Genomic DNA, 23,286 nt, shown 5'->3' on the forward strand with positions numbered 1-23,286 from the left:
CCGTGCATGTTCGTTGACCTACGACGGGGTCACATCCTGACAAACCCATCATGGGCTGAAGACACCCTACGCCTCCACCATCACAGAGCGTCTGACCGCGCGGCCGAGGGAAAGCTCCCGATTCAAAACTAAAGAACGGTTTCTACCAAATGCGGAGCGCTTTTGTGCCATCGAGTCATGAGAGCATGTGTGGGACATCTGCATATACACACACACAGAGAAGTCGGATGTAAACGAAACGTGTCCAGAGCAGAGACGGGTTGGAGCGGGAGGCAGAGAAGCTCAGTTTGAGTGCGTGGCTGACAGTGTGTCAAACGTCAGAAAACTACAGATCCGGGCAGCTGGGCGGCTCCCAGCTCAAGGCTCAGGAAGGGAGCCCCAGGGCTGACTCCGGCCTCACGGAGCGCGGCGGGGCCGGCACCGACGGGGACACTGCGGCAGGGCGGCCTCGCCCGGGGCTGTCACCGTCCCCGTCCCCCCCCCACCCCCTCCCATCCCCCCGCCAGCACGTGCCTGGCCGGGCTGGTGAGCATGCGCGGTGCCAGGGCCGGTCCTGGGGCGGGGCTAGGGCTCGGGCATGCGCGCCGGGGCGCCGGAGGGTGGCTTCCGCAGCGGTGGTTGCTAGGCAATGGCCACATCGCGGAAGCTGGGACGCAGGTGGCGGTGGGTGCGCGAAAAGCGGGAGTCGGTTGCCTGTGCGGGTGCCACCCGAGCAGGGTTAGGGAGGAGGGGAGGAGGGGACTGTCCCCCAGCAGAGTTAAAGGCAGCGTCGGGAGGCCGAGAGGGTTGGGGCAGGGTGCTGCGGCACGTGGCTGGGTGACGACCGGGACGCCGTGGGGGACCGGCTTGTCCGCGGTGGGCGTCCTCCTGGCCACGGGGCGGAGTCCTCGGCCCCCAGCTCAGCCTCGCGTGGCCGTGCGTTGGGAGGGCCTCAAAACACTGACAGTCTGAAACTCAGCATTTCTTACACCTGACGCTACCCGCTTCTTAAAAGGGAACCGGGTCCAAAGGGATGGTTCAAGTTTTTACAGGGGAGTTAGACCATGTCGTTTTTCATCTGTCTGTGTGCTTCTGGCCACCCCGGGTGGAATCTCCTGAAAACGTACAAAGCAGGAATTTACACGTTAGGATACTTGAGATCGTGTGTCAACTTGTACGTTTGTATCTCTTGTGTGCCTGTGTTTTTAATTAGCTTATTAATTAGCTTAAGGTTCCTTACACAATTGTAACTAATTCCTCTGACACTTCAATGGTACTTTCTGTCACCAAGCCCTACCTCTTTTAACTAGTTGTTAATACTGGAGTTTACAAAGCAACAATATTCCTATTAGTTTTAGTTCTTAATCCTGGACGAGGATTAAGTTTCTAATCCTACCATTGCCACAGTCTAGTTATATAGTCTTGAGAGTCACCTAATCAATCTCTGGTTACCTTTTCTCATGTATCAAATGCAGTTGGACTAAATATTTGAAGTTTCCAACTCTGAAATATGATGATACTATAGGACTTACAAAGGACACAGTTTTTAAAAGTTCTTCCCTTCCTGTTAATCATAGTGGCTTACGGTGCGGGCAGGAGATACAATCGTGGTTCTTAAACAATTTTTAGTGTGATGTAAACTATGTTCTGCCAAGCTACATATAGCATTTTGAAAGGAGGAAATTCTGGTAGGGAACTTTCAGCCCTTTAAATCCTTTCTACCATTTCTCCAACCTAGACTGTCAGGAGATGCTGGATAGAACTTCTCCTGCATCTCTTGATGTCAGGATTGACAGGGAACAGGCTGCAGTAACAGCTTGCGTCCAGCTTCCTGGGAGCTTGGCAGCTCCTGAGCCTTGGAGAGCTCAGATCTGCTCGCCCTCCCTGTGCTCTGCACACTCTCGAGTCCCTCCTGGCAAACTGATATAATGGAGGTGCTGACGCGAAAGTCCTTATCTCAGAGGATTTTTTCTAGTCTTACAATTAGGCCCTCAGGACTACCTTCTAGATTACGTCAGTAACTCATTGCTTCTTCCCATTCCAGCATAGTTTGGACTCATGTCTTCATAAAATATAGCCTTGTCTGAAAACTAAAAGGAATAATTCAAAATTCTTCCACCAGCTTTAAAGGCAGGTACAGCAAGAATATCCATTTACAGAGTATCCTCCATGTGAAAGGACCCATTTAAAATACTTTTAAAAGGTTGTCTTAATCCTAACCCTGCGAGGTGTGTATTATTATTATACAAGGTGTGATAAAAAAAAAATACGGTGAATGTTTCAATATTTAAAAAATATTACAATAAAAGACACACTGCCATTAATCCCCCTTAAAATACTCCCCCTTGCCTCAAACACACTTGTCCCATCATTCTTGCCACTTTCTGAAGCAGTTCTGGAAGTCCTCTTTCGTGCGTGTCTTTAGTTGCTCAGTTGTGGCTGCCTCAATGTCCTGAATCATTTTGACTTTGGAGAAGAACCAGCAGTCACATGGTGCCAGATCCAATGAATAAGCTGGATGAGGACACACCGCAATGTTTTTATTTGACTGAAATTGCCATACCAGAAGTTATGTGTGACTAGAGCTTTCCGTTGTAACAAAGTGAATGCTGCTGCCGAGTGCCATCCAATGGAAAGGCAGGGATCTTCAATACGGAAGGGAGCCATCAAACCTTAGTCACAGTGTGTGACAAGTTTCAACTTGTTTGGTGCAGTCAGTCGGGTGTGAGCTACGGTCGAGAGAAGGTGTGTTTTAAAGTGTGCCATAAATCACCATCATGACAATGTTCCATGCCACACATCACTAATGGTGTTTCTGTCACGATAGCACAACTAAAGACACAAAAGAGGACTTCCAGAACTGTTTCAGAAAATGGCAAGAATGATGGGATAAGTGTGTTCAAAGCGACGGGGAGTATTTTGAGATAGATTAATGGCAATGTGTCTTTTATTGTAATAATTTTTTTTTTACTTAAACGTTCACCATATTGTTTGGTCACATCTCATACCTGCTTTAAAATGAGGAAACTGACTCAGCTATGCAAAGTGTCTGGCCCAGCAAACAGGCAGAGCAAGACTGGAACCCACCGTGTGTTCCCCACAGACTGTGCGTCTGTGTGATGGGCACACTGCTGTCCGCCAGCATCCCTCTGCCTTTCCAGACTGCAGCCGTTCCTGTCCTCGGCACGCTGAGTGCCCACGTGCCTTTGTGGTCCTGTGCCCACCTGGAGTGTAGCATACTTGTTTGCCTCTGCCCTCCAACACCAGTGGGAGTGTTATCTCTGGAGGATGTATTTCACTTAGCAGCCCTACCTTTTTGCTGTGAGGTGTTTTACACTTACGTTTGCCATCATCCTATTGATCAATGGCTTGTCCTCATTTTTATGTGCACTCTGACTTTGTGTTGACGGTGTCTTCACAGTAGAAGAATTAAAGGAATGGAATATGATGACGATATAATTGGATGTAGCCAAAGAGCAACATTTCCTGATCAACATGTTAAAAAATAAGGTACGCAATCCTTTTTAAAACCATAAACAATGTTTTACTTATGAGTATGTTTTAATTCAGCTATTTAAGTGTATAAAAACATGGTTCGCAAACTTTGCTTGAATCAGGGAACGTCAGCTGTATATTTACTGCAAGCATCTCTTAGCTGCATGGCAATTTTATTCTATGTTTTTTACCAAAAAAGCCTGTACTTAAATGTAAGATTCTCTTTAGTACAACAGAAGCAAGATTTGCCTGGAGTCCAATTTAATTATAGTGAGACAGAATGTGTTCAGGCATGCACAGTGTTTATAGGTCATAATGAATTTATTCATATTATAATTAAGGCCTCAGTAATTCAATGAAAAGATAGTACCATGTCGTTCACATAAACAACACTGGGCTTTGCTCCGACTCAGGTAACCACGGGTCAAGCATTCTTTACTAGTAGATTTGGTCTAGTCTGCTTCAAGGTTGGGAATTAATGCCTCTGTTTTCTTCTAAATGCTCCGTTACAAAATGTCCTGGATACATGACTCTTTCCTACTTTTTAGGCTCGTTCATCTAAACAAGATCGCTTAGCGGTCACTGCTGTTGCTTTACAAGATCACATTCTACGTGACTTTGAACTTCAAAGTCTGCCAGTAGCAGATCATTCTAAGACAAAGGTACAAAAGAGAGAGAACAGAGCCAAATTTCTAAAAAGAAATGCAAAAGCAATAATAGATACTGGACTTAAAAAAACGACACAAAGCCCCAAAGCAGAAGATCCAGAAAGAGAATATGTTCTTGACCCAAAGCCACCACCATTAACTTTAGGTAAGCTAATCTCGTCATATTTGGCTTATTAAGAGCTAAAGAATTTAGTTGAAATTAATAGTATGATTTTTTTCTGGTACAGAAATAATTTATAATCTTACAGGAAGCTATGTATGTACTGAAGCTTATAAATGACAATGGGGCAATTTGAGCAAGAATATAAAAACAGTAATGATAAGTAGAATAGGTAAAAACAGTAGAAAATAAATACCCATTCAGCCACACTGATAGAAATAACTGAATAAATGAATAACGGAAAAGAAAAAGCTCTTTCTTACAGTAGGATGACAGCGAGTAAAGCCAGGGGACAGGCTGGAATATGAAATCGCCACTGGCAAACAGAGTGACGACACACTGCAGCGGTGCTGGACCCGCAGGCCCCCCCCACAGGTTCAAGTTCTGTGCAGAGGGAACCACGGCTTTACCAGCTAACCCTGGGCAAATAGCACCTTCACCGAGTGATCAAAGTGACCACACCAACAGCCGTGCCTCCCCATCCAAGGCTCTGAGGACGCAGCACCTTTCTTGGCATTCCTGCCAAAATGCGTACCCGAATCTAATCCTGAGGAAACAGCAGACAAACCCAAGTTGAAGGCCATTCTACACAGTCCCTGGCTAGTACTCTTCAGAAGTGTCAAGAAAAGCAAATAAGGACAGAGGAACTGTCTTAGATTATAGGAGATGAAAGGGGCATGACAGCTGAGTACAGAATGTAATATGGGTCAGAAGAGTCAAGAATGAAATCCAATAAGGAACGTAGGTTGACAGTGTCGGATCAACGTTAATTTCCCGGCTTTAACCACTGTTGTCGAGTTATGTAAACGTTAATGTTTGGGGAAGCTGGGTGAAAGGCACGTGAGCATTCTTCAACCTTTTACAAGTCTGAAATTATTTTAAACTGAAAATTAGGAAAGATTCTAAAATGCTGCTGGGCGTGGAAACCGCGATGCCCAGTGGACAGTTTCATCTTTCACTCTGAGCTGCTCACAGAGCTGGTTGTGTTCCAGAAAACAGCACAGAACACGCGCATTGAATAATGTTATATGACCATCAGTGAGTGTCTTCTGTGTGTGTACAGCTCATGAACGATCAGGTCTCCTCCTCACAGTCAACTCAGCAGGACAGATTTCAACCAGAAGGCAGGAAAAACTTCCCAATTTGGAAAATAAATGAGGTTATAAAGGAGAGTAAATGAGTCATTCTTTTAGGAGCGTTTTTTTAATTTTTTTTAATTATTATGCATATTGGTTGCTAAGAAGGTTGAACTATATGCTCTTAATTATTATCAATCTATAATAATATTGGTATCATCTAGTCTGTCACCATCTTCTAATTTTACGTGTTATTTTATATTAAATAGTCTTCATTCTGATTACCGTTAAATCCATCAGTTTATTTTGCATGTGGCGTTGGAAACATCAATTGGTATAAAATGTAAGTTAGATTCTCCCTTCAAACCCTTAGCCATCCTTCTTCACTGACTGGTGGCACCATCTTTTGCCAGGTTCCCACATGCAAGGGAGGGACAGAGAGACAGCGGGTGAGGTCTCGGTGCTTCTGCTTCTATGTCAGTATTTCACTGTTTAATTTAGTTTTGCAACATGTCTTAACTGGTAGGAAAAGACCTTAAATGTGCCCCCCAAAATCTTCAGAAGTGTACTCTCTCAATATGTTGAAGTGCATGGTGAGGTTCGGACATGGTGAGGTTGGAGGCGGTCCTGGACCCTCCCATCAACCTGCTCTCTGTGGAGGGCCTGCCCCCAGCATCAGTCAGCCTGTGCCTGAGGTCCTGGGCTCTGGTCAGGGCCTCTTCCCAGGACAGCATCCCTCCCCTCCTTGGTAGCTTCTGGAGGAAGAGTGCCCCAGGCCCGCGTGCAAGCTTTCCACCGGAAAGATGCTCCATTCTCCTCTCACATTCCATCTCTCGCTAATGAATTTCGACATGGCATCTTTTTCTTGTCAGAACTTTGAGGAACCATCTTCTAGTGCCTGTGTTGCTGTAGAGAAGTCCGATGCAATTCTGATTCCTGATCTATTTTTACCTGTTTTTTTGTGGGGTTTTTCTCTTTCTGCAAGTTTTTAGGATCTGCCTTTTGTCTCTACCCTTCTGAACGTGCACAGTGATGGGACTTGGTGTGAGTCCCCTGTTCCAGGCCTTGCTGGACCCTCAAACTCAAAACTTGCCCTCTTCTGGGAAATGTTTTGGACTATTTTCTTTAAAATGCTTATTCTCCATTTTCTGTTTTCTTTCGGGAATGCTGATATTTCAGACGTCAGCCTGTTAGACTGATCCTTTGTCTTATTTTCTGTCTCCTGCTTTATTTTTTTTCTCTCCTTTCTATGAGGTGATCTTAATTTCCTCTTCCAGTCTTTCAGTTGACGTTCATGTTTCTATGATTAAAAACTTCAATTTTTAAGAGCTCTGTTTTGCACTCAGAATGTTCCTGTTACCACTTCCTGTTCTTTCCTGGATGTGACACTTCCCTTTCTATCCCTGAAGACAGCCACTAGGGTGACGTTTTATCCATTCACTATCACTTGGTGCTCGCGTGCCTACATTTTGCACAACTTGTTGCAGCCCCTTTTCAGAGTGTATGTTCCCACAACGTGTAAGCTCTGGGCTGACGCACAGCTGACATGGTGGGTACTCAGATACTGTGGAGTAAGGAATTCATCCTGACAGTAATTACTCACTATAAGCATGTTTTAGCAAGGGACAAGCTTGATTGATACTTTATCAAGCTCAGTGGGGGCAGAAAGAGGCTCTTATTGGAAGAAGACTGTGAAGGCACAAAGATAAATTAGGTGACAAATGAGGAACTTTGGCCAATACATGTGAAAAATTGGTACTCAATTCTTCTGCAAAATTGACTATCAGTCCTGCCCACCTTATAGAATTACTGTACAAATGAAATGATATGGGAAATTATTTGTAAATAAGAACATAAGACACTAACATAAGGTATTGCCATCATTGACTCTTAAGTGCCTGCAGGAAGGCGGCATTCCATATGTGGTGGAATAAAGCACGTGATATGTTTTGCTTTGACATGTGTTTGCAAAACAACATCATTAAAATTATATATGAGTACCATGTTCTAAAATGTATTTTAAGTCATATTTTGTGTTGCTTTAACTTTAGCACAGAGGTTGGGCCTGTTCGAACCTCCCCCACTACCTCTGTCATCAGACGAATGGGGAAAAGTGAAACAGAGATCCATCCTGCAAGGGGATTCCATGCAGCCCTGCCCAATATGCAAGGAAGAATTTGAACTTCGCCCCCAGGTAGTTAGTGGGAAGATTAGATAAGAAGCCTGGTGGGCCCCTCTCTACTGAGGAGACACTGCGTTGGGGTTTAAGATTTCAGTATTCTCCCATGTACACTTTAATATGACACACTAAGTACAAAACAAAAGATTTGAGGCTTCTTTCTTCCAGTTCCTTCCTCCTATGTGATCCTCAAATACCTCCATTTTCTTTTCCATTAATTAAAGTACGTGTGGGAGGAAGAACTAAACACCCTCATTAAACAGTTCTGTTCATTTACTAGATATTAATTTTCAAGTACAAAAGTCTGTACAAAAGGAATGGCTCCATTGCACTGGCCATTAACAGTTGGAAAGAGAGTTGAGACACTGATGGAAGGTGTTCATTTTGCATTTCTAATTATTGTTCTCATATTTAGGTTTTCCTTACTTATAAGCCACAGTTGGCATTTCCTGACATTTAAAGATTTCAGAGGGCTTCAGCTAATCTCATATCTCTCTGAGGCAGGCATTAACCCACTTCACAGATGAGGAAGTAAACAATTGTGTGACCCACTGTAGGACAACTTGGCAGTGTGCGCAGGTCCAGTGAGGATCTAACCCTAACTTCTAGGACATTTTGTGTGAATTTACCACCGCCTAATCATTTATTTTTGGTATGTCAGAGAATGTGTGCCAATAACAAATACCTATGGACATTTTAAAGTACATTTTAAATATACAGAAGAATAATCTTATTCAATGTGGGTCATCAAATATCTGTTGGTAAAGGACTCTAAAAGATTATTCTACTAAATGAGTAATCAAGTGTACAAAAGACTGCTATTCAATTAAGTGGTGGTAATTAAAAAGGACCCATATTACTGAGTTTTTCCAATTTTGGCTTATTGTTGGCAGTAAGTCTCAAGAAAGGTTTTAGGTTTCTGAGTACTATTTATTTCAATATTGCATTCTTCCCATTTAAGAGGTGTAGCCTGAATGAAGGCAGGGGGATGGTCACTTTAAAATCAGGGTCAGCCTTCCCCCGGGGTAGGAGAGATGCCTCTCAGGAGAGAAGCCCCGTGGCCGCAGCTGGCCCCCTCCCGACCTGAACCAACCGTTGGGTTCCAGCCACATGGCTGTCCTACCCTCACCTCCTGGCTCTTCTTTCCACAAAAGCCAACTACCTTTTTCTTCCTTCGATCTAAGCTTCTGTTTTTTGTCATAGCCCAGAATATCACTATTTGGTGGGGAGTTTGGGTCACAGAAAGGGGACATCTTCTTGTGAGTACACTGTCCCTACATTTAAAGAAGAAAAAGTGATTCATTTGTCTCTAGGATTTATTGCTTTTTAATTCTGAGCATCAGACTGCCGTCTCAATAGGTGTGATTTTAAAATGTTTCAGTGTAGGTGCAAGCAGCCCTAAAAGCCCTATCGGCTTACACTTTCTCTGCTCCTCTCCCCCACCCCCACCCCTACCTCCACTGTGCGTCCTCTCAGGATCTGCCCAGGACATACATGTACTTCATAACTCTTTCATTTTTCCATACACGCTCATTTTAATGGCTTAAGAGCAAACTTCATGTGTGTGTTTGATGTTTCAGACTGCGGTTAACTTAGTGTTTCTTGTTGAGATTATATACCTGTGCTGTGCTAAATGTCAACACTAAATACTATAAATAGCAAGGTTATTAATTCGCTTTTCTAATTTTTCAAAGAAACAACACAGCTTACCTTTTAAGCATTCCGAATTTTTCTTTTAATTAATGCATTTATGCTGTTTCTCTTTTAAACTAATTTAAACTTCAAACATTTTGTTTGTCTTCTCGTGAGCAGGTGCTGCTTTCGTGTTCCCACGTGTTTCACAGAGTGAGTAAATCCTGCTTGTCCCCATAACAGTGTGTCTGTCATGCAGCATTCTGCAGCTCAGTGACATAGAGCCCGGTCCTCCTCACTCAGAGTCTCCTTAAAGGACCCATTTGTTTTATCCATAATCACCATTTCTAGTTAGAAATAGGACTTCAGGCTACAGTACAATTCATTCTGGTTTGGAAAGTGGGAATTTTATGTGACAAAAGAACCACACGTTTGTATGACAGACTATTGTTAGTAATGGACGTCAGGGTGCGTGATGGCTTGCGTCCCGTGCTTTCACTGAGTGGTAGCCTTGTACATGGGGTCGTCTACCACTACACGCGTGGTCTTCAGACAGTTTTGATATATCTGCATGTGTATTCTTGGGAAACATCATTTGGAGAACAAGTTTCCTGCAGAAGGTGTTAACATCTGATGAAACTTCATAATCTAAACTGGACTAAGTCTCATGAGAGAAAAGAACATTGTAATTAAATTAGAAGTAAAAATGTTGTTTATAAGTTTATAGTCGTAAAATTTTAAGTGCCATGTTTCTCTTCAGGCATGTCTTCAGGCTTTTGAAGAGTTCACAAATAAAAAAACCTGTCCCCTCTGTAGAAAGAACCAGTATCAGACAAGAGTGATCCACGATGGGGCCAAGCTATTCAGAACAAAGTGTGCGACGAGGTGAGAAGGGCCCAGGACGGCTGCAGAGCTCCGTGTGGACGCTCAGAGGTCCAGCGCGGTAATTCCTGTCCACAGTGGGAGGGGGTCCCCTCTGACCTTGGCCGTCTTCACCACACGGGCAGGGTGAGCTCTGCTGTACCCGTGCCAGCAACCGACTCACATTCTCCAACACCCGTGTTCCAGAATCCAAGCCTGCTGGAGGGGACACGTGGTTAGAAAATGGTACCGAGACCTGAGGAAGACTCTGCCTCCCACAGATGCCAAGTTGAGGAGAAACTTCTTTGAAGAAAAGGTAGGTCAGATGCTAAACTCTTGCGGTAGTGTCCACATGCCAGGGAGTGTCTCACCAGGCCGGGGACCACAGGAATCTTGGAAGTAAGTGGACTTGGGCTTGATTCTGAAGCAGTTGATAATGGGGTTCTTCCAGTGCCTTCCTGGACACTCAGGCAGCTGTTCCAAGCAATGCAGTTACCAGTGTGAGAAGAAAATCAGAATCCTGGCTTACTGTGATGTCACTGTACCTCAGATTGAGTTGCGAAAATGCACTTGATTGGCCTTGAGCAGGAGGACATTAAATGCTCTGCGAGAGCAAATGACCTAAAATACTGCATGTCTTGATGACAAAGAGGTTGAACCAGGGGGTAGAGACATTGGTGTCCATGGGGGAGAGGGGCAGTCTGAGCAATGGCCAGGATGCCAGAGTGCTGTCCCTGTCCCAGCCTTGGGAGGTGTCCCCTCCACTGACAGTGGAGTGAGAGTGGCTCTTTTCATTGGGAGAAGGGGATGGGGCAGGAGAGGCAGGCTAGAGGCTGTGGACAGAGAATCTGCCATTCCACACTTTTCCTACATTTATTAGGTTGGTGCAAAAGTAATTATGGCTTTTGTAGTTATTTTTAACCTTTTAAACCGCAATTACTTTTGCACCAACCTAATATATGAGGGGAAAAACTATTTTCCAAGTCATTCATGCACCTATAGCATGAATTGGGGAGCAATGGATTGTTAGGGAAGGAGGACAGCCCTAGTGAAAGGCTGCTCCCCATCCCTGTTTGCAACATCCAGTTCTTCCTCAAACACCCACATTCTAGAAGAAACAGCAGCTCAGCTAGAACCCCTGATGAGGTACTAGATCAAAAGAATACATGCTGGGGCCAGCCTGGTGGCTCAGGCGGTTAGAGCTCCTTGCTCCTAACTCCAAAGGCTACCGTTTCGATTCCCACATGGGCCAGTGGGCTCTTAACCACAAGGTTGCCAGTTCAATTCCTCGATTCCCACAAGGGATGGTGGATAGCACCCCCCGCAACTAAGATTGAACATGGCACCTTGAGCTGAGCTGCCGCTGAGCTCCTGGATGGCTCTGTTGGTTGGAGTGCATCCTCTCAACCACAAGGTTGCTGGTTCGACTCCCGCAAGGGATGGTGGGCTGCACCCCCTGCAACTAGAAATGGCAACTGGACCTGGAGATGAACTGCGCCCTCCACAACTAAGATTGAAAGGACAACAACTTGACTTGGAAAAAAGGCCTGGAAGTGCACGCTGTTCCCCAATAATAAAAAGTCCTGTTCCCCTTCCCCAATAAAATCTTTTTTAAAAAAAAATAAAGAATACGTGCTGCCCTCATCTTTCTCAGATGGGAACCCTTCCTCTTTAACTGCTGAGAAAGCCATGTGATCACCTGCTGTCTGTTTCCCAGTCCCTCTGAGTTTCTGATCTATTTTTCAAAAGCCTGTGTCCATCAACCACGGTCACAGCTGCAACCCAACCTGAAGTCCTCATGCTCACTCCCTACAGAATGCCTGGTTTTCTGGCCAATCGATCTATTTCTTAGCAACGTCTTTCATCGTTCATCAGAGACTGGTCATCACTGGTGTTGTCACTCATTCTCAAGTCAGTAAATGACTGGTTTTCATCCTTCTCAGGCTTTGCTACATTCTGTAGTCTGATAGGAAGGATTATTCTGAATTACTCTTAGCAATTCTAATATAAGATAGTATTGGCTCTCAAATCAGAAGTTATTCATTGTTTTCTCTTATAAAATTTTAATTACACATTTGATAGTCAGTTTACCTTATGTGTATAAAGTTTTTCATTTGCACCCCTCATCTTATAACGTTTGAACATATAGGCTACACTTTGCTTTCACATAAAGCAAAGTCATGAGACTTGACTGATAGTATGTCTGTACACAACACACAAACATACACACACTCTATAATTCAGATCATTTGTCAGCCAAAATATTAATTTGGTGACGTCAGTTTGTTGCACAACACAAATATGCATTTTATAATTGCCTCTGCTTCCTATTTCTTCCTCTTTTTTTTTTCTTTCTATTTTTTTTTTTTTTAAGATTTTATTGGGGAAGGGGAACAGGACTTTATTGTGGAACATTGTGTACTTCCAGGCCTTTTTTCCAAGTCAAGTTGTTGTCCTTTCAATCTTAGTTGTGGAGGGTGCTGTTCAGCTTCAAGTTGTTGTCCTTTCAGTCTTAGTTGTAGAGGGCGCAGCTCAGCTCCAGGTCCAGTGCCATTTCTAGTTGCAGGTGGTGCTGCCCACCATCCCTTGCGGGAGTCGTGGAATTGAACTGGCAGCCTTGTGGTTGAGAGGATGCACTCCAACCAACTGAGCCATCCAGGAGCTCAGCGGCAGCTCAGCTCAAGGTGCCGTGTTCAATCTTAGTTGCAGGGGGCGGAGCCCACCATCCCTTGCGGGACTCGAGGAATTGAACTGGCAACTTGTGGTTGAGAGTCCACTGGCCCATGTGGGAATCGAACTGGCAGCCTTCGGAGTTAGGAGCATGGAAGTCCATAAAGAACCAAAGAGTCCACCACCAAGAAGACATCCATGCAATGATTACTACACAGCATTTAGAAAGACCAAGGTAGATACAAAAAGATTTCCAGCAAAAGTCAAGAAAAGGCAATGAAAGAGGATAAGGGGTAGAAAAGTTAAGATGATAGGATTAAAACATAACAGTAATTACAACAAACACGATTGAGATAAATTTCCCTATTAAAGAACAAACTCTTAAATCACACTGAAAAAAATCAGCTAACAGCTGCTCATGAGAGACACATTTGAACCAAACGAAACAAAAATGTTCTATGTAAAGGCATGCTCAAAAATAAATGAGACAAATGCAAAAAAAAATGGCATAAAACAGAAAATCAATACATGAATTTTAAAGTGTATTTGGAAATTTAGAATCTAAAGTATACACTATTTTGGTGTTCGTGACAATAAGAACACTAGTATTTTGCAGTATACAGCTAAAGCTGTACTTAGAGGACAATTAGTACTGTTAAGTACATGTATTATTGAACATGAAATATGGAAAATAATGAACTGCCATTCAAATCAGAAATGCTAGATAAACAACACTAAATAATTTTATGCAGGAAGTAAAAAAGTATACAGATAAAAGAAGTAATTTATTAGGAAAAAAGTAAAACTGGTAAATGAAGTCAATAGCTGGTATTTTGGGAAACAGAAACTGTAAGATAAATATCCCATCAGAGTTTAAAAAACAATAACGGCTACAAGGTAAAATCTCACTAGGGTTAAAACAAATTAGATAAAACAGAATGGAGACACACATGGTAACCATAAAGCAAAATCCTATAGTACATACACAAAACATATCACTACAGAAAATCATCAATTCACAAAGGAAGAAAGTAATGAGGGAACTACACAACAGCTATAAAACAATAAGATGGCATTAGGAAGTCTTTACCTATCAATGATTACTCTTAATGTAAATGAATTGATTTCTTCAATCAAAAGGTGTAGAATGACTTGATGGATTAAAAAACAAAACAAGATCCAACTATATGCAGCCTACTAGAAGCTCACTTTAGCTTTAAGGACACATACACTCCAAGTGAAGAGACAAAAAAAAATATTCCATACAAGTGGAAACCAAAAGAGAGCAGAGAAAGCTATACTTCTATCAGACAAAATAGACTTTCACTCAGAAGTTATACAATGATAAATGGGTCAGTTCATCAGAGGATATAACAAAAATTAACTCAAAATGGATTAAAGACTTAAATTTAATACCAGAACACAAAATCACAAAACTCCTACAAGAAAACATATGAGGGAAAAATCTTCGTAGGGGAAAATCTTGACATTGGTCTTACCAACAATTTTTTGGATATAATACCAAAAGCACAAGCAGCAAAAGCAAAAATAAATAAATGGGACAACATCAAACTAAAAAACTTCTGCACAGCAAAAATCATCAAGATGAAAAGGCAGCCTGCAGAATGAAGAGAATATTTGTAAATCATGTATCTGATAAGTAGTTAATATCCAAGATATATAAGGAACTCACAGCACTTAACAGCAAAAAAAACCTCAAAGATCTGATAAAAAATAGTCAGAGGATCTGAACAGACATTTTTCCAAAGACATACAAATGGCCAATAGGTGCTCAACATCTCTAATCATCAGGGAAATGCAGATCAAAACCACAGTGACATATTACGTCACGCCTATGAGGATGGCCAATATCAAAAAGACAAGAAATAACAAATGCTGGTACAGATGTGGAGAAAGGGAACCCTCATGCACTGTTGGTGGGAATGTAAATTGGTGTAGTCACTATGGAAAACAGCATGGAGGTTCCACCCAAAATTAAATGTACAACTACCATATGAGCCAGCAACCCACCTCTAGGTATCTAACCAAAGGAAATAAAACCATGATCTCCAAGAGGTATCTGCACCCCCGTGTCCATTGCAGTGTTATTCACAGCAGCCAAGATGTGGAAACAACATGTGTCCATCCACGAATGAATGGATAAAGAAGAGGTGGTATGTATACGATGTAATGAAATATTATTCTGCCACGAGAAAGAAATCCTACCATTTGTGACAACATGGATGGGCCCTGAGGGCATTATGCTAAATGAAATAAATCAGAGGAAGACAGATACAATATCACTTATCTGTGAAATCTAAAGAAGTCAAACTCAACAGAAACAGCAGAACAATGGTCACCAGGGGTTGGGGAGGGCAGAATTGGGGAGACGCTGGTCAAAGGGCACAAACTTCCAGTGATATGATGAGTAAGTTCGGGGATCGAATGTGCAGCGTGGTGACTGTCGTCAACAGCACTGTACTGTACGCTTGACAATTGCTAAGATAGTAAACCTGAAATGTTCTCACCACGAAGAAGCAATGGTAATCATGTGAGACGATGAACATGTTATGGTAACCGTGTTATGGTTAACGCTACTATGGTAACCATGTCACAATCTAAACGTGTTTCGAATTATCACATCTTATGCCTCAAACTTACAGTGTTCTATGTCAACCAAAATCTAGTCCCAGGTTAAGATATTTAAAATAAAATAAAAATACAACTCTTGGGCTGGGTTTCTCATGATTTTTCCTTCCAGTTTTCCAGAACTGAACATGTGTACTGAAGTCCAGCTTCAGAAGAATCATTGTGTATAGGTTTCCTAGTGATACACCCATTTAAAAATAAATAAATTCCAAAGCTAAGAGTCTCCTTTGGGTGGGAGACTAGCTTTGTGACAGTCAGTGACATTCCAGAAATGCCAGGTTTTCCTGCAGAGGCCTGCCTTTCAGCTTGGCCTCTGACACCTGTCTTTTCACATACCTGTTCACCTTGTTACCCTCCCCAAGGCCTAAATGTGCACAGAACTTCGCAGCAATGAACTATGAGAGAGCTAATGTTTGAATTTTAGAAACTGGAAAGTTTACAAAGCCAAAGGTGCAAAATTCAAAATACTGGATATAAAATTCTTAATCATCTGTGGAACAACAACAGTCTTTAATCTGGGGTCATGTGTGCAACCACCAGCCACATTTCTAAGCTGTATCTCTGTTCTGAGCATTGGGGAATGGTAAATTAATGCAAATTCATTCTATTTTAGTCTAAAACAATTGAAGTTACAAATTACTAGGAGAAAAAAATCATGTGATAATCCCACAGTCAATGGTAGATAAATGTTGGATCTCTGGCCTCCACCAAACAAATAAATCAAGACGTGGCAGAGGGTTCTTCTCCTTTGTCTCCCAACAACTCATTCCAATTCTGTTCCCAGTGGTCTCCAGACTTTTGGAGTCTACAGAGCTGTCAAAGAGAAGCCTGGGTCTCCAACAAAGTTGCTGCCCACTTTTTAAAACTTTTTATTTTGCCAACTAAGAGTTAAAACACCATGTGCCATCAGAAATCACCTCATAAAAGAAAGACTATTTTAACATCAGAAAAGTAGGAAGTCCTTGGCCACGCAGGAAACGACAGTTCTTTCCATAAAGACATTTAGCTTTACAAAAATTCACTCCACTGAAGCTACATTTTCTTCTTTGCTGGCAGATGGGTGAAAACTTCTTTTCTGTACTTGAGAACCACTTTTCAGGGAAAAATAAGTCTAATCAATAGAAAAGAGGGGCAACGAGGAATAATAGTGGGATATTTTTAGGCACAATAAATTAGGAACTGCTTGTTTCCTTTAATGTTTTAAGAGCTCGAGAAGATGGATGTGTTTTTAATACTCTAGATTAGATTAGCTCTGGCCATTCTATTTTTATAAATTGATCTATCTTCCTTGTAAAAGAACTGTGGCCTTGCATTTTTACTCTTCTGTTACAGGGGGAATTAATGAAGTCTTTTCTCATTTTAGTTTTCATGCAGCTAGTTGGTGTTAACTAATTAATAAAATACCAGGGTCGTCTTTCTACAAGTAGTAATGCTTCCAACACACTGAGAACTCCTTTTTGTAGATTTGCCTTGCTTAAAAACAGACCTGCCACATTGCCAACAAGACAGAGCCCGAGTAAAGTGATGTCACACTACAGTGCAGGTTCCTTTAAATAGACGGTGGTCCTGTGGAAAGAACCCAGCAGGTCAGATGCTGAGTTTTGTGCCTGTGAGTGTCAGAGAACTCCCCTTGAGCCAGCAGTGCATTGTCACAGGACACGGTTGCTGTCGGGGGACGACACTGTAGTCCATGCACAGTAAGCTCAGATCAAAGCCGCCTGCAGCGGTCCCCAGAGCTGCCATGCTCACGCCTGTCACCAGTGTGTACAGAAAGGCCAAGTGTTGCCCAGAATGCAGTGCTTGGTCCTTGAATGCCTTTGATCTTTATCTAGAAATTCTGCTAGCATATGTCATATAATTGAGGCATGGTCTTTTATGGCTGCAATTAAAACTTTTCAAATGCATTATATTATCTCCACCCAAGCTAAAAGTCCTGCCCATTGTTTAAAAAGTTAGTGATTTGTCAGATGCTGTGGTTGACTTTAGGGGCTGCCCGCTCCCACACCCTCCCGCATGAGACTTCTCTTACTTTTTTCATTTACATCTCACCACACAGCGTAATGGTCTTGGAGTTTGTTTAGTCCTTTGACTTCCTTTATCACATAGAGATGGCAAACACTCTGTTGCTAACTTGGAGTGGCTCCGAGCAGCAAGACTGGGAGGACATTAAACCAGTAAGAGCTTATCAACTGATTCATTGATATGCTGTAAATTCCAGGCTTTTCATTTTGCTTTTGCGGGTGGCCCTAAGTCAACACATTAGTAAGCAATTTGCTGACATGAAGATGGATCACTTAGGGAGGCCTCCTGGGCAGGCAGAGTTCACCTGGGTACTTTTGCTGGTGTATTTTTTTAATGTTTAGCCGGTGTGTTACTTGTAAATGACCAGCAATTGCTTTAGGTATCAATAACCTGAACTCTTAATTACTTAATTTATCAAATATCTGAAATGAGACCTAAAAGTATATGAAGACATTCATTCTTATTAAAATTGAAAATTTTATGTATTTTGTCTATTTCTGTAGAATAATATTAACCAGTGGTGTAAAAACTAGAATTCAATTGTCTTTTATGTTTTTGCCAGTTCCTACCTTTTCAGTTACTTAGGGCATCTGACCCATGTGGCAGCCAGGGAGTAAATAAAGGAAGAAGGATGCTGACTACATAAGAATTTGACATTTAAGAAATATTTAATAAAAGCTACACTTAGGACATGGCTTTGAATTGGCCACAATAGGTAGTCAATAAATTCATGTTGATTTAACTTTTTAAAATATTACCCTTGCTAACTTTCGATACTTGAAGCTATGAGAATAAAGACAGCCACACAAGTTCACATTTAGAAATTTGCCATAAATAAACAGCAAAGGATTTTCAGTATATTTATTAACAAGCAAATGTCAATGTTATGATTATAAGCTAAAGGCCAGTCTTTCGTTGAGTCTTGAAAGTGGCATTAACTTCAAAATCATTCCACACAGACACTGTTGTTGTTTTTAACCCCACAAAGAAAACTATTGCACCCCTTCAGAACATGTACATTGGGAATATATGTGTCCTCATTTCTAATCTATTGCAAACTTAAAGTCAAAATTTTTATTGAATGCTAAGGGCCTCAGCAAGATGAATGCGGTACTTTGCTGAATCTAAGGGACTTATTTGAGGAGATAAGAAGTACACACAGGAGAACGATAACCACATCCAACCGGTGATAAGTGTCAAAAGAAGGGCCTACAAGTGCTCTATGAGAGCTCAGAACGAGAACTCACTTCCAACCCAAGTACATGGGCACGCACATGCCTAGTCATGGAAACGGAAAAACATGAGTTATTTGTGGGACTGAGGAAATGGGTTTGGCCAGACCGGAAGATTCACATAGGAAACAGGTTGGCAGGAGGCCCCACTGGCCCTCAGCACCCGGATGGTGCACAGATGGGAAACTGGGATCAAGTGAGCGGGTGCCGGCGAAGCCGGTAAAGAGGGAGTTACAGGTCTGCCCTGCGCCGAACTGGGTTCTGGCTGAGGAACAGGCCTAGAAGTGAGGAGCACTTTTCCAGGCAGAGAGGAGACATCGGACGTTGAGAAACAGAGGCTGGCATGACCAGGCCTGGTGGGCACAGGTGCTCTCCAGTGCCAGGGACCACCGGAGTTCTGACAGGTGACACAGCAGGGACCTGACGTGTGGCCGGTGACAATCTCTGCAACCAGTGAGAGGCCATTCCCAGGAGTGAAGGCCAGCAAGGCGGCCCAGGGGCCATTAGACACTGTGGACATGCCCAGAGGCAGGCCGACAAGATGTGCTGATGAATTGGATTTTGGGTTTGAGGAACAGAGAGAACTGAAGGTTGGCGCCTAAGACTCAGGCCTAAGCAACTGGTGCTAAGAACAGGGGTCATAGAACGGCCAGGGCCAGTCTGGGCGAAAAAGCAAAGGTTCGCTTTACGAAAGTCTGAGCTACCTGTGACACCTGGAAGAGAAGGTGCCCGCTGGCAGATAGCAGACAAGACTGGCACTTAGTCCTGCAAGAGTGCCAGAGTCTCTGTCTGCAGAGTTCTGAGCACAGCTGGGCACAGGAATGGACGGCTAGAGACAAGGTAGGCCCGGCAAGATTCAGTCCTGGAGCTGAATGGCTGATGAGACATAGGGAAGAGTCGAGACAGCCGTGTGTCAGATGCCAAGTGATCAAGTGTTTCCAGGGAGAGGATGTGACCAGCTGTGACAGGTGCTGCCATGGAGCGGTGAGGAGGGGGAGAGGAAGCAGGGCTCACAGCTCTGCCAGGTGCCTGCACAGATGGGAGCGGTGCCAGCAGTGTGCATGGAGGACGCACGGCTGCAGGGGTGTGGGCAGGGGACACTGCACAGAGCCTGGAGGAAAGTGCCATGAAGAGGACGAAAATGTCAAACTTCTTTCTGTGGCTGGCCCGCTCCTCTCCCTCAGATTGTCATGGTGCTTTTTTATTTGCTATTTAATGTTGTAAAGAAAACATTTTAAATTATTAGCATGAATTTTATACTGTACAGTGCCAATTTTAAGGCAAATATAAGAGCATTTAATCCATACATGGCCAAAATTACACAATCTGCATTTCTACCTTGTACACACATGCATTTCGTTCTTACCAGAACAGCTGAAATACTGAACAAAACTGACCCCGCTGCTGTGTCACTCACGGGGACATATCCTGCCCTCAGCTCACAGCACTGAAGGGGCTCTGCGTGTTTCTCTCCCAGTTTCTCTCTCCCTCTGTATCACCATTTTCAGGGTGAGTGGCTACAGGGAAGTGACATGCCCAGGCAAGGACATGAGAGGGTTCCATCCAATAACCAGGATTCAGAAGGAAAAGAGAACATAGGGACAGAGACTGTAGTTTAAAGCAGAACAGCTAAGAATTTTCCAGATCCGAAGGAAATACAAACATGACTTAAGCCAAAGGAGCCCCACTATGATTTTTTAAAGGACGAAAGAAGAAAGGTGTCTAGTGAAGATTCAGAACTCTGAAGGCACAGATCCTGGAAGCAGTGAGAGGACAGGGAGGTCATGCTCACAGCAGCAACAGTGACAGCAGAGGCTAGAAGACCGAGCGTGACATCTCAGTGTCTTGAAAGAGACAGTGACAGCCCAGAATTCCACGTACACAAATAGAAATTCCAGTCAAGAACGGAGAGAAAAGAAAGGCAATTTCAGACAAAAGCTGGGGGAGTGCCCCTAAAAAGTCTTCATTAAGGAAACTGTAATGATGCCTCTCCTGAGGAAGAGAACAGCCCACAGTCCGAGAGGAGAGGGGCCGTGAAGTGCAAGGGAGGCGCTGAAATGCAGTCGACCTAACAGACACGGACTCTGCATGACAAGCACGATCGTGTCCCGCTCGCAGGCTGGAAGAGAGAGCAAGATGAAATGTGTGACAGGGACCCAAGTCAGGAAGATCGGTCAACGTGCCAGAGACCCTGGCCCTGTGGAGAGGCTTTACGCTTGAATAACTGACGGCTGCACAGCTAGGGTACAGATCAAAGAATAAAAGTGGAGCTGTAACCCCAAAGTAGTCGAGAGAAAGAGAGAGATTAAAAACTCACCGACTAGGACAAGTAGGAAACACAGAGCGGGATGGACACAGTTCTCGGTGTGCTGGTAACTACACAGATTGGGCTGATGTGCCCATAAAAGATACAATCCAGTTATATGTCATTTGGAAGAGAGTCTTATGCATGAAAACATAAGACTAAAGCATGTGAGTATATAAATATAGATATGTAATTTATATATGTCATTTATAATATATTATCTATTTATACATAAATAAATTTAAACTATATATATACATATATATATATAGTATATATATATATACACAAAGAAAACCCAATACGGAAAAAACTGGGGTACTGATGTCAGACAAAATAGATTTTAAAGCAAAGAGCATTAACAATAATGGCACAGACCACCACTCTGCAATTGTAATGCACATATTCTTTCAAAGTACAAATATATCACTTCTAAAAATTGACTGTAAATATTTTCATCATAGCTTAAGGAATTTAAAATATGTAAAGCAATTAAGAAACAGTTCTAAATAACCTGTTGGTCAAAACGGAAATTAGAAAATATCTTGAACTGAATTAAAAGCAAAATACGTATCAGAATTTGTGGAATGAGACTAAAGCAATATGTTTCTCTGTACAAGGTGTCGTTGGCAGAAGCAAACATTTGAGCACAGAAATAGTTTGTGACTCTCACATGTTACAGCACATCCTAACTATTTATTTGCTGGTTTGCTACCTTACACCAATTAGCATTAAGATCACAGTATTAAGCATAAGGTCCACCTTCCCCAGATTTACTTGTTATATTTGCAAAACTGACGACAGTATAAGGTGCTCACCGTGGTCAGGCACATACTAAGTAAGCCCTTGAGAGACCTAAAGACCGAGTGAGGTGACACATGAAAACCCTTGAAAATCACCGTAGGGTGTTATCAGTATCAATTACGTTACACAGCCCCCGAATTTACAACAACATAACGAAGGACTCAAGGTGATGCGAACAGCATGGGAGGCAGGAGAGGGCTCATCTGGGTCAGGTGGCGACATTTAGGATTGTCCCCACTAGGCCACTAAGGAGTCCCCCGCCTGGGAGTTCAAGCCTATCAGCTCTATTGCCATCCCAGGGGTCTTATCTGAGGCTGTGAGACTTCACTGGTGTAACTTCAGGACAGCTGGGAGCCTTTCAGTCAAAGTGTAGAGAAGTACATAATGACCCACTGTGGGGACAGAGCCCCAGAGAGCAGTTTCCAGGCTCCCGGCCTCACGTGGGAAGGTGCTGGCTCGGGTAGTAGATGGCCGTCAGCTGTGACTGGATGGCCAGCAGCTGTGGCTGGTTGGCCGTCAGCTGTAACCAGTGAGCCACTGGCCACTAGTATAACTGTCGTGGCTACGCTAGCAGGGAGATGGGGGCTAGCAAGGAGATGGCGGCTGAGCCAGCAAGCGCGGATTGCAGTTAGCACGGCGGGTTGCAGATCCTGTGGATCCAGCCGCCAGCGAGACCATAGTGGGATGACTCCTCCACCTGTGGCGCCGTGGGTGTGCCTTTTTGGCCTCGCCGTGTCCTGCGTCCCTACGTGGGGAGCGGGAGCTGAGACCCTGCAGGCCAGAGACCGCTGGTCACACCAATGTGACTGTCGGAGCAGCTACATAAGGAAGCGCGTGTTTGCCACCTCTGCGTTTGCTCTGTTGCCGTCCGTGACCTCGGAGAGCTCCCAGAGCCGACACGAGTGGGGAGGTCAGGCCCCCAGCGGCGATGACTGACAGGCGCTGTGCTCAACGACGTGCACTCAGCAAAGGGTCAGGCGGCTTCTGTGACGTCTCCAACTCGGGAGCATCAGATCCCTGGGGGCCGCTGAGCACAGGGGCCCCCAGGTGGTGGCCCAGCGGGTCTGGGGCCCAAGAAGCTGCATTTCTAACACGCTCCCGGGCGCTGCTGGGCCGGGTCCACGTTCACACAGCCCCCAGAGCACCGCGGCGCCACGTGTCACGCGTGTCCTCCCCAGGCGGCGCTCTGGGTGCAGAACCGCCTGGGGACCACCTGGGGACCCGACACCCGTAAGGTCGGGACTGTGCAGCAAGAGAAGCCCTGAGCCTGGGGAACTCGCGCGGCTGAAGGGGAGGCGGCTGCGGACCCGCCCGGACGCAGCGCCCGCCGAGGAGCAAGGAGCCCCGCGAGCATCGCCCTGGCCACTGTGCCGGGGAGGCCGGCGGCCCGCGCGGAGGACGAGCCCCGCGTCCACAGAAGGCGGCCACGCGCGGCCGCGTCACGGGCGCCCCCCAGCCCGGGCCGGGACAGGCCGCGCCGCTCACTCACCACAGCGCCGCCCTCCGCCGGGGCCCACGTGGGTGACGTGCCGGGACGTGCCCGGGACGTGCCGG

At 44.2% G+C, this 23,286-nt stretch overlaps 1 protein-coding gene across 2 annotated transcripts in view; it reads left to right on the forward strand.

Annotated features, from left to right (window-relative positions):
• The first annotated feature begins 567 nt into the window (after positions 1-567).
• Positions 568-23,286, forward strand: part of RNF32 (ring finger protein 32) — a 28,252-nt gene continuing 5,533 nt past the window's right edge. The window contains exons 1-7 of one of the 2 annotated variants that reach the window (XM_081038828.1): positions 568-663; positions 3,401-3,489; positions 4,023-4,287; positions 7,430-7,572; positions 9,370-9,402; positions 9,950-10,074; positions 10,258-10,366. In XM_081038828.1, the coding sequence (XP_080894954.1) occupies positions 3,475-3,489; positions 4,023-4,287; positions 7,430-7,572; positions 9,370-9,402; positions 9,950-10,074; positions 10,258-10,366 (690 nt within the window). In that variant the 5' untranslated portion in view covers positions 568-663; positions 3,401-3,474. The remainder of the gene's footprint in view (positions 664-3,400; positions 3,490-4,022; positions 4,288-7,429; positions 7,573-9,369; positions 9,403-9,949; positions 10,075-10,257; positions 10,367-23,286) is intronic. The other variant, XM_081038829.1, reaches the window with a different exon arrangement.

This window comes from Rhinolophus hipposideros, assembly GCF_964194185.1.
Source record: "Rhinolophus hipposideros genome assembly, chromosome: 25".
Lineage (NCBI taxonomy): Eukaryota > Metazoa > Chordata > Mammalia > Chiroptera > Rhinolophidae > Rhinolophus > Rhinolophus hipposideros.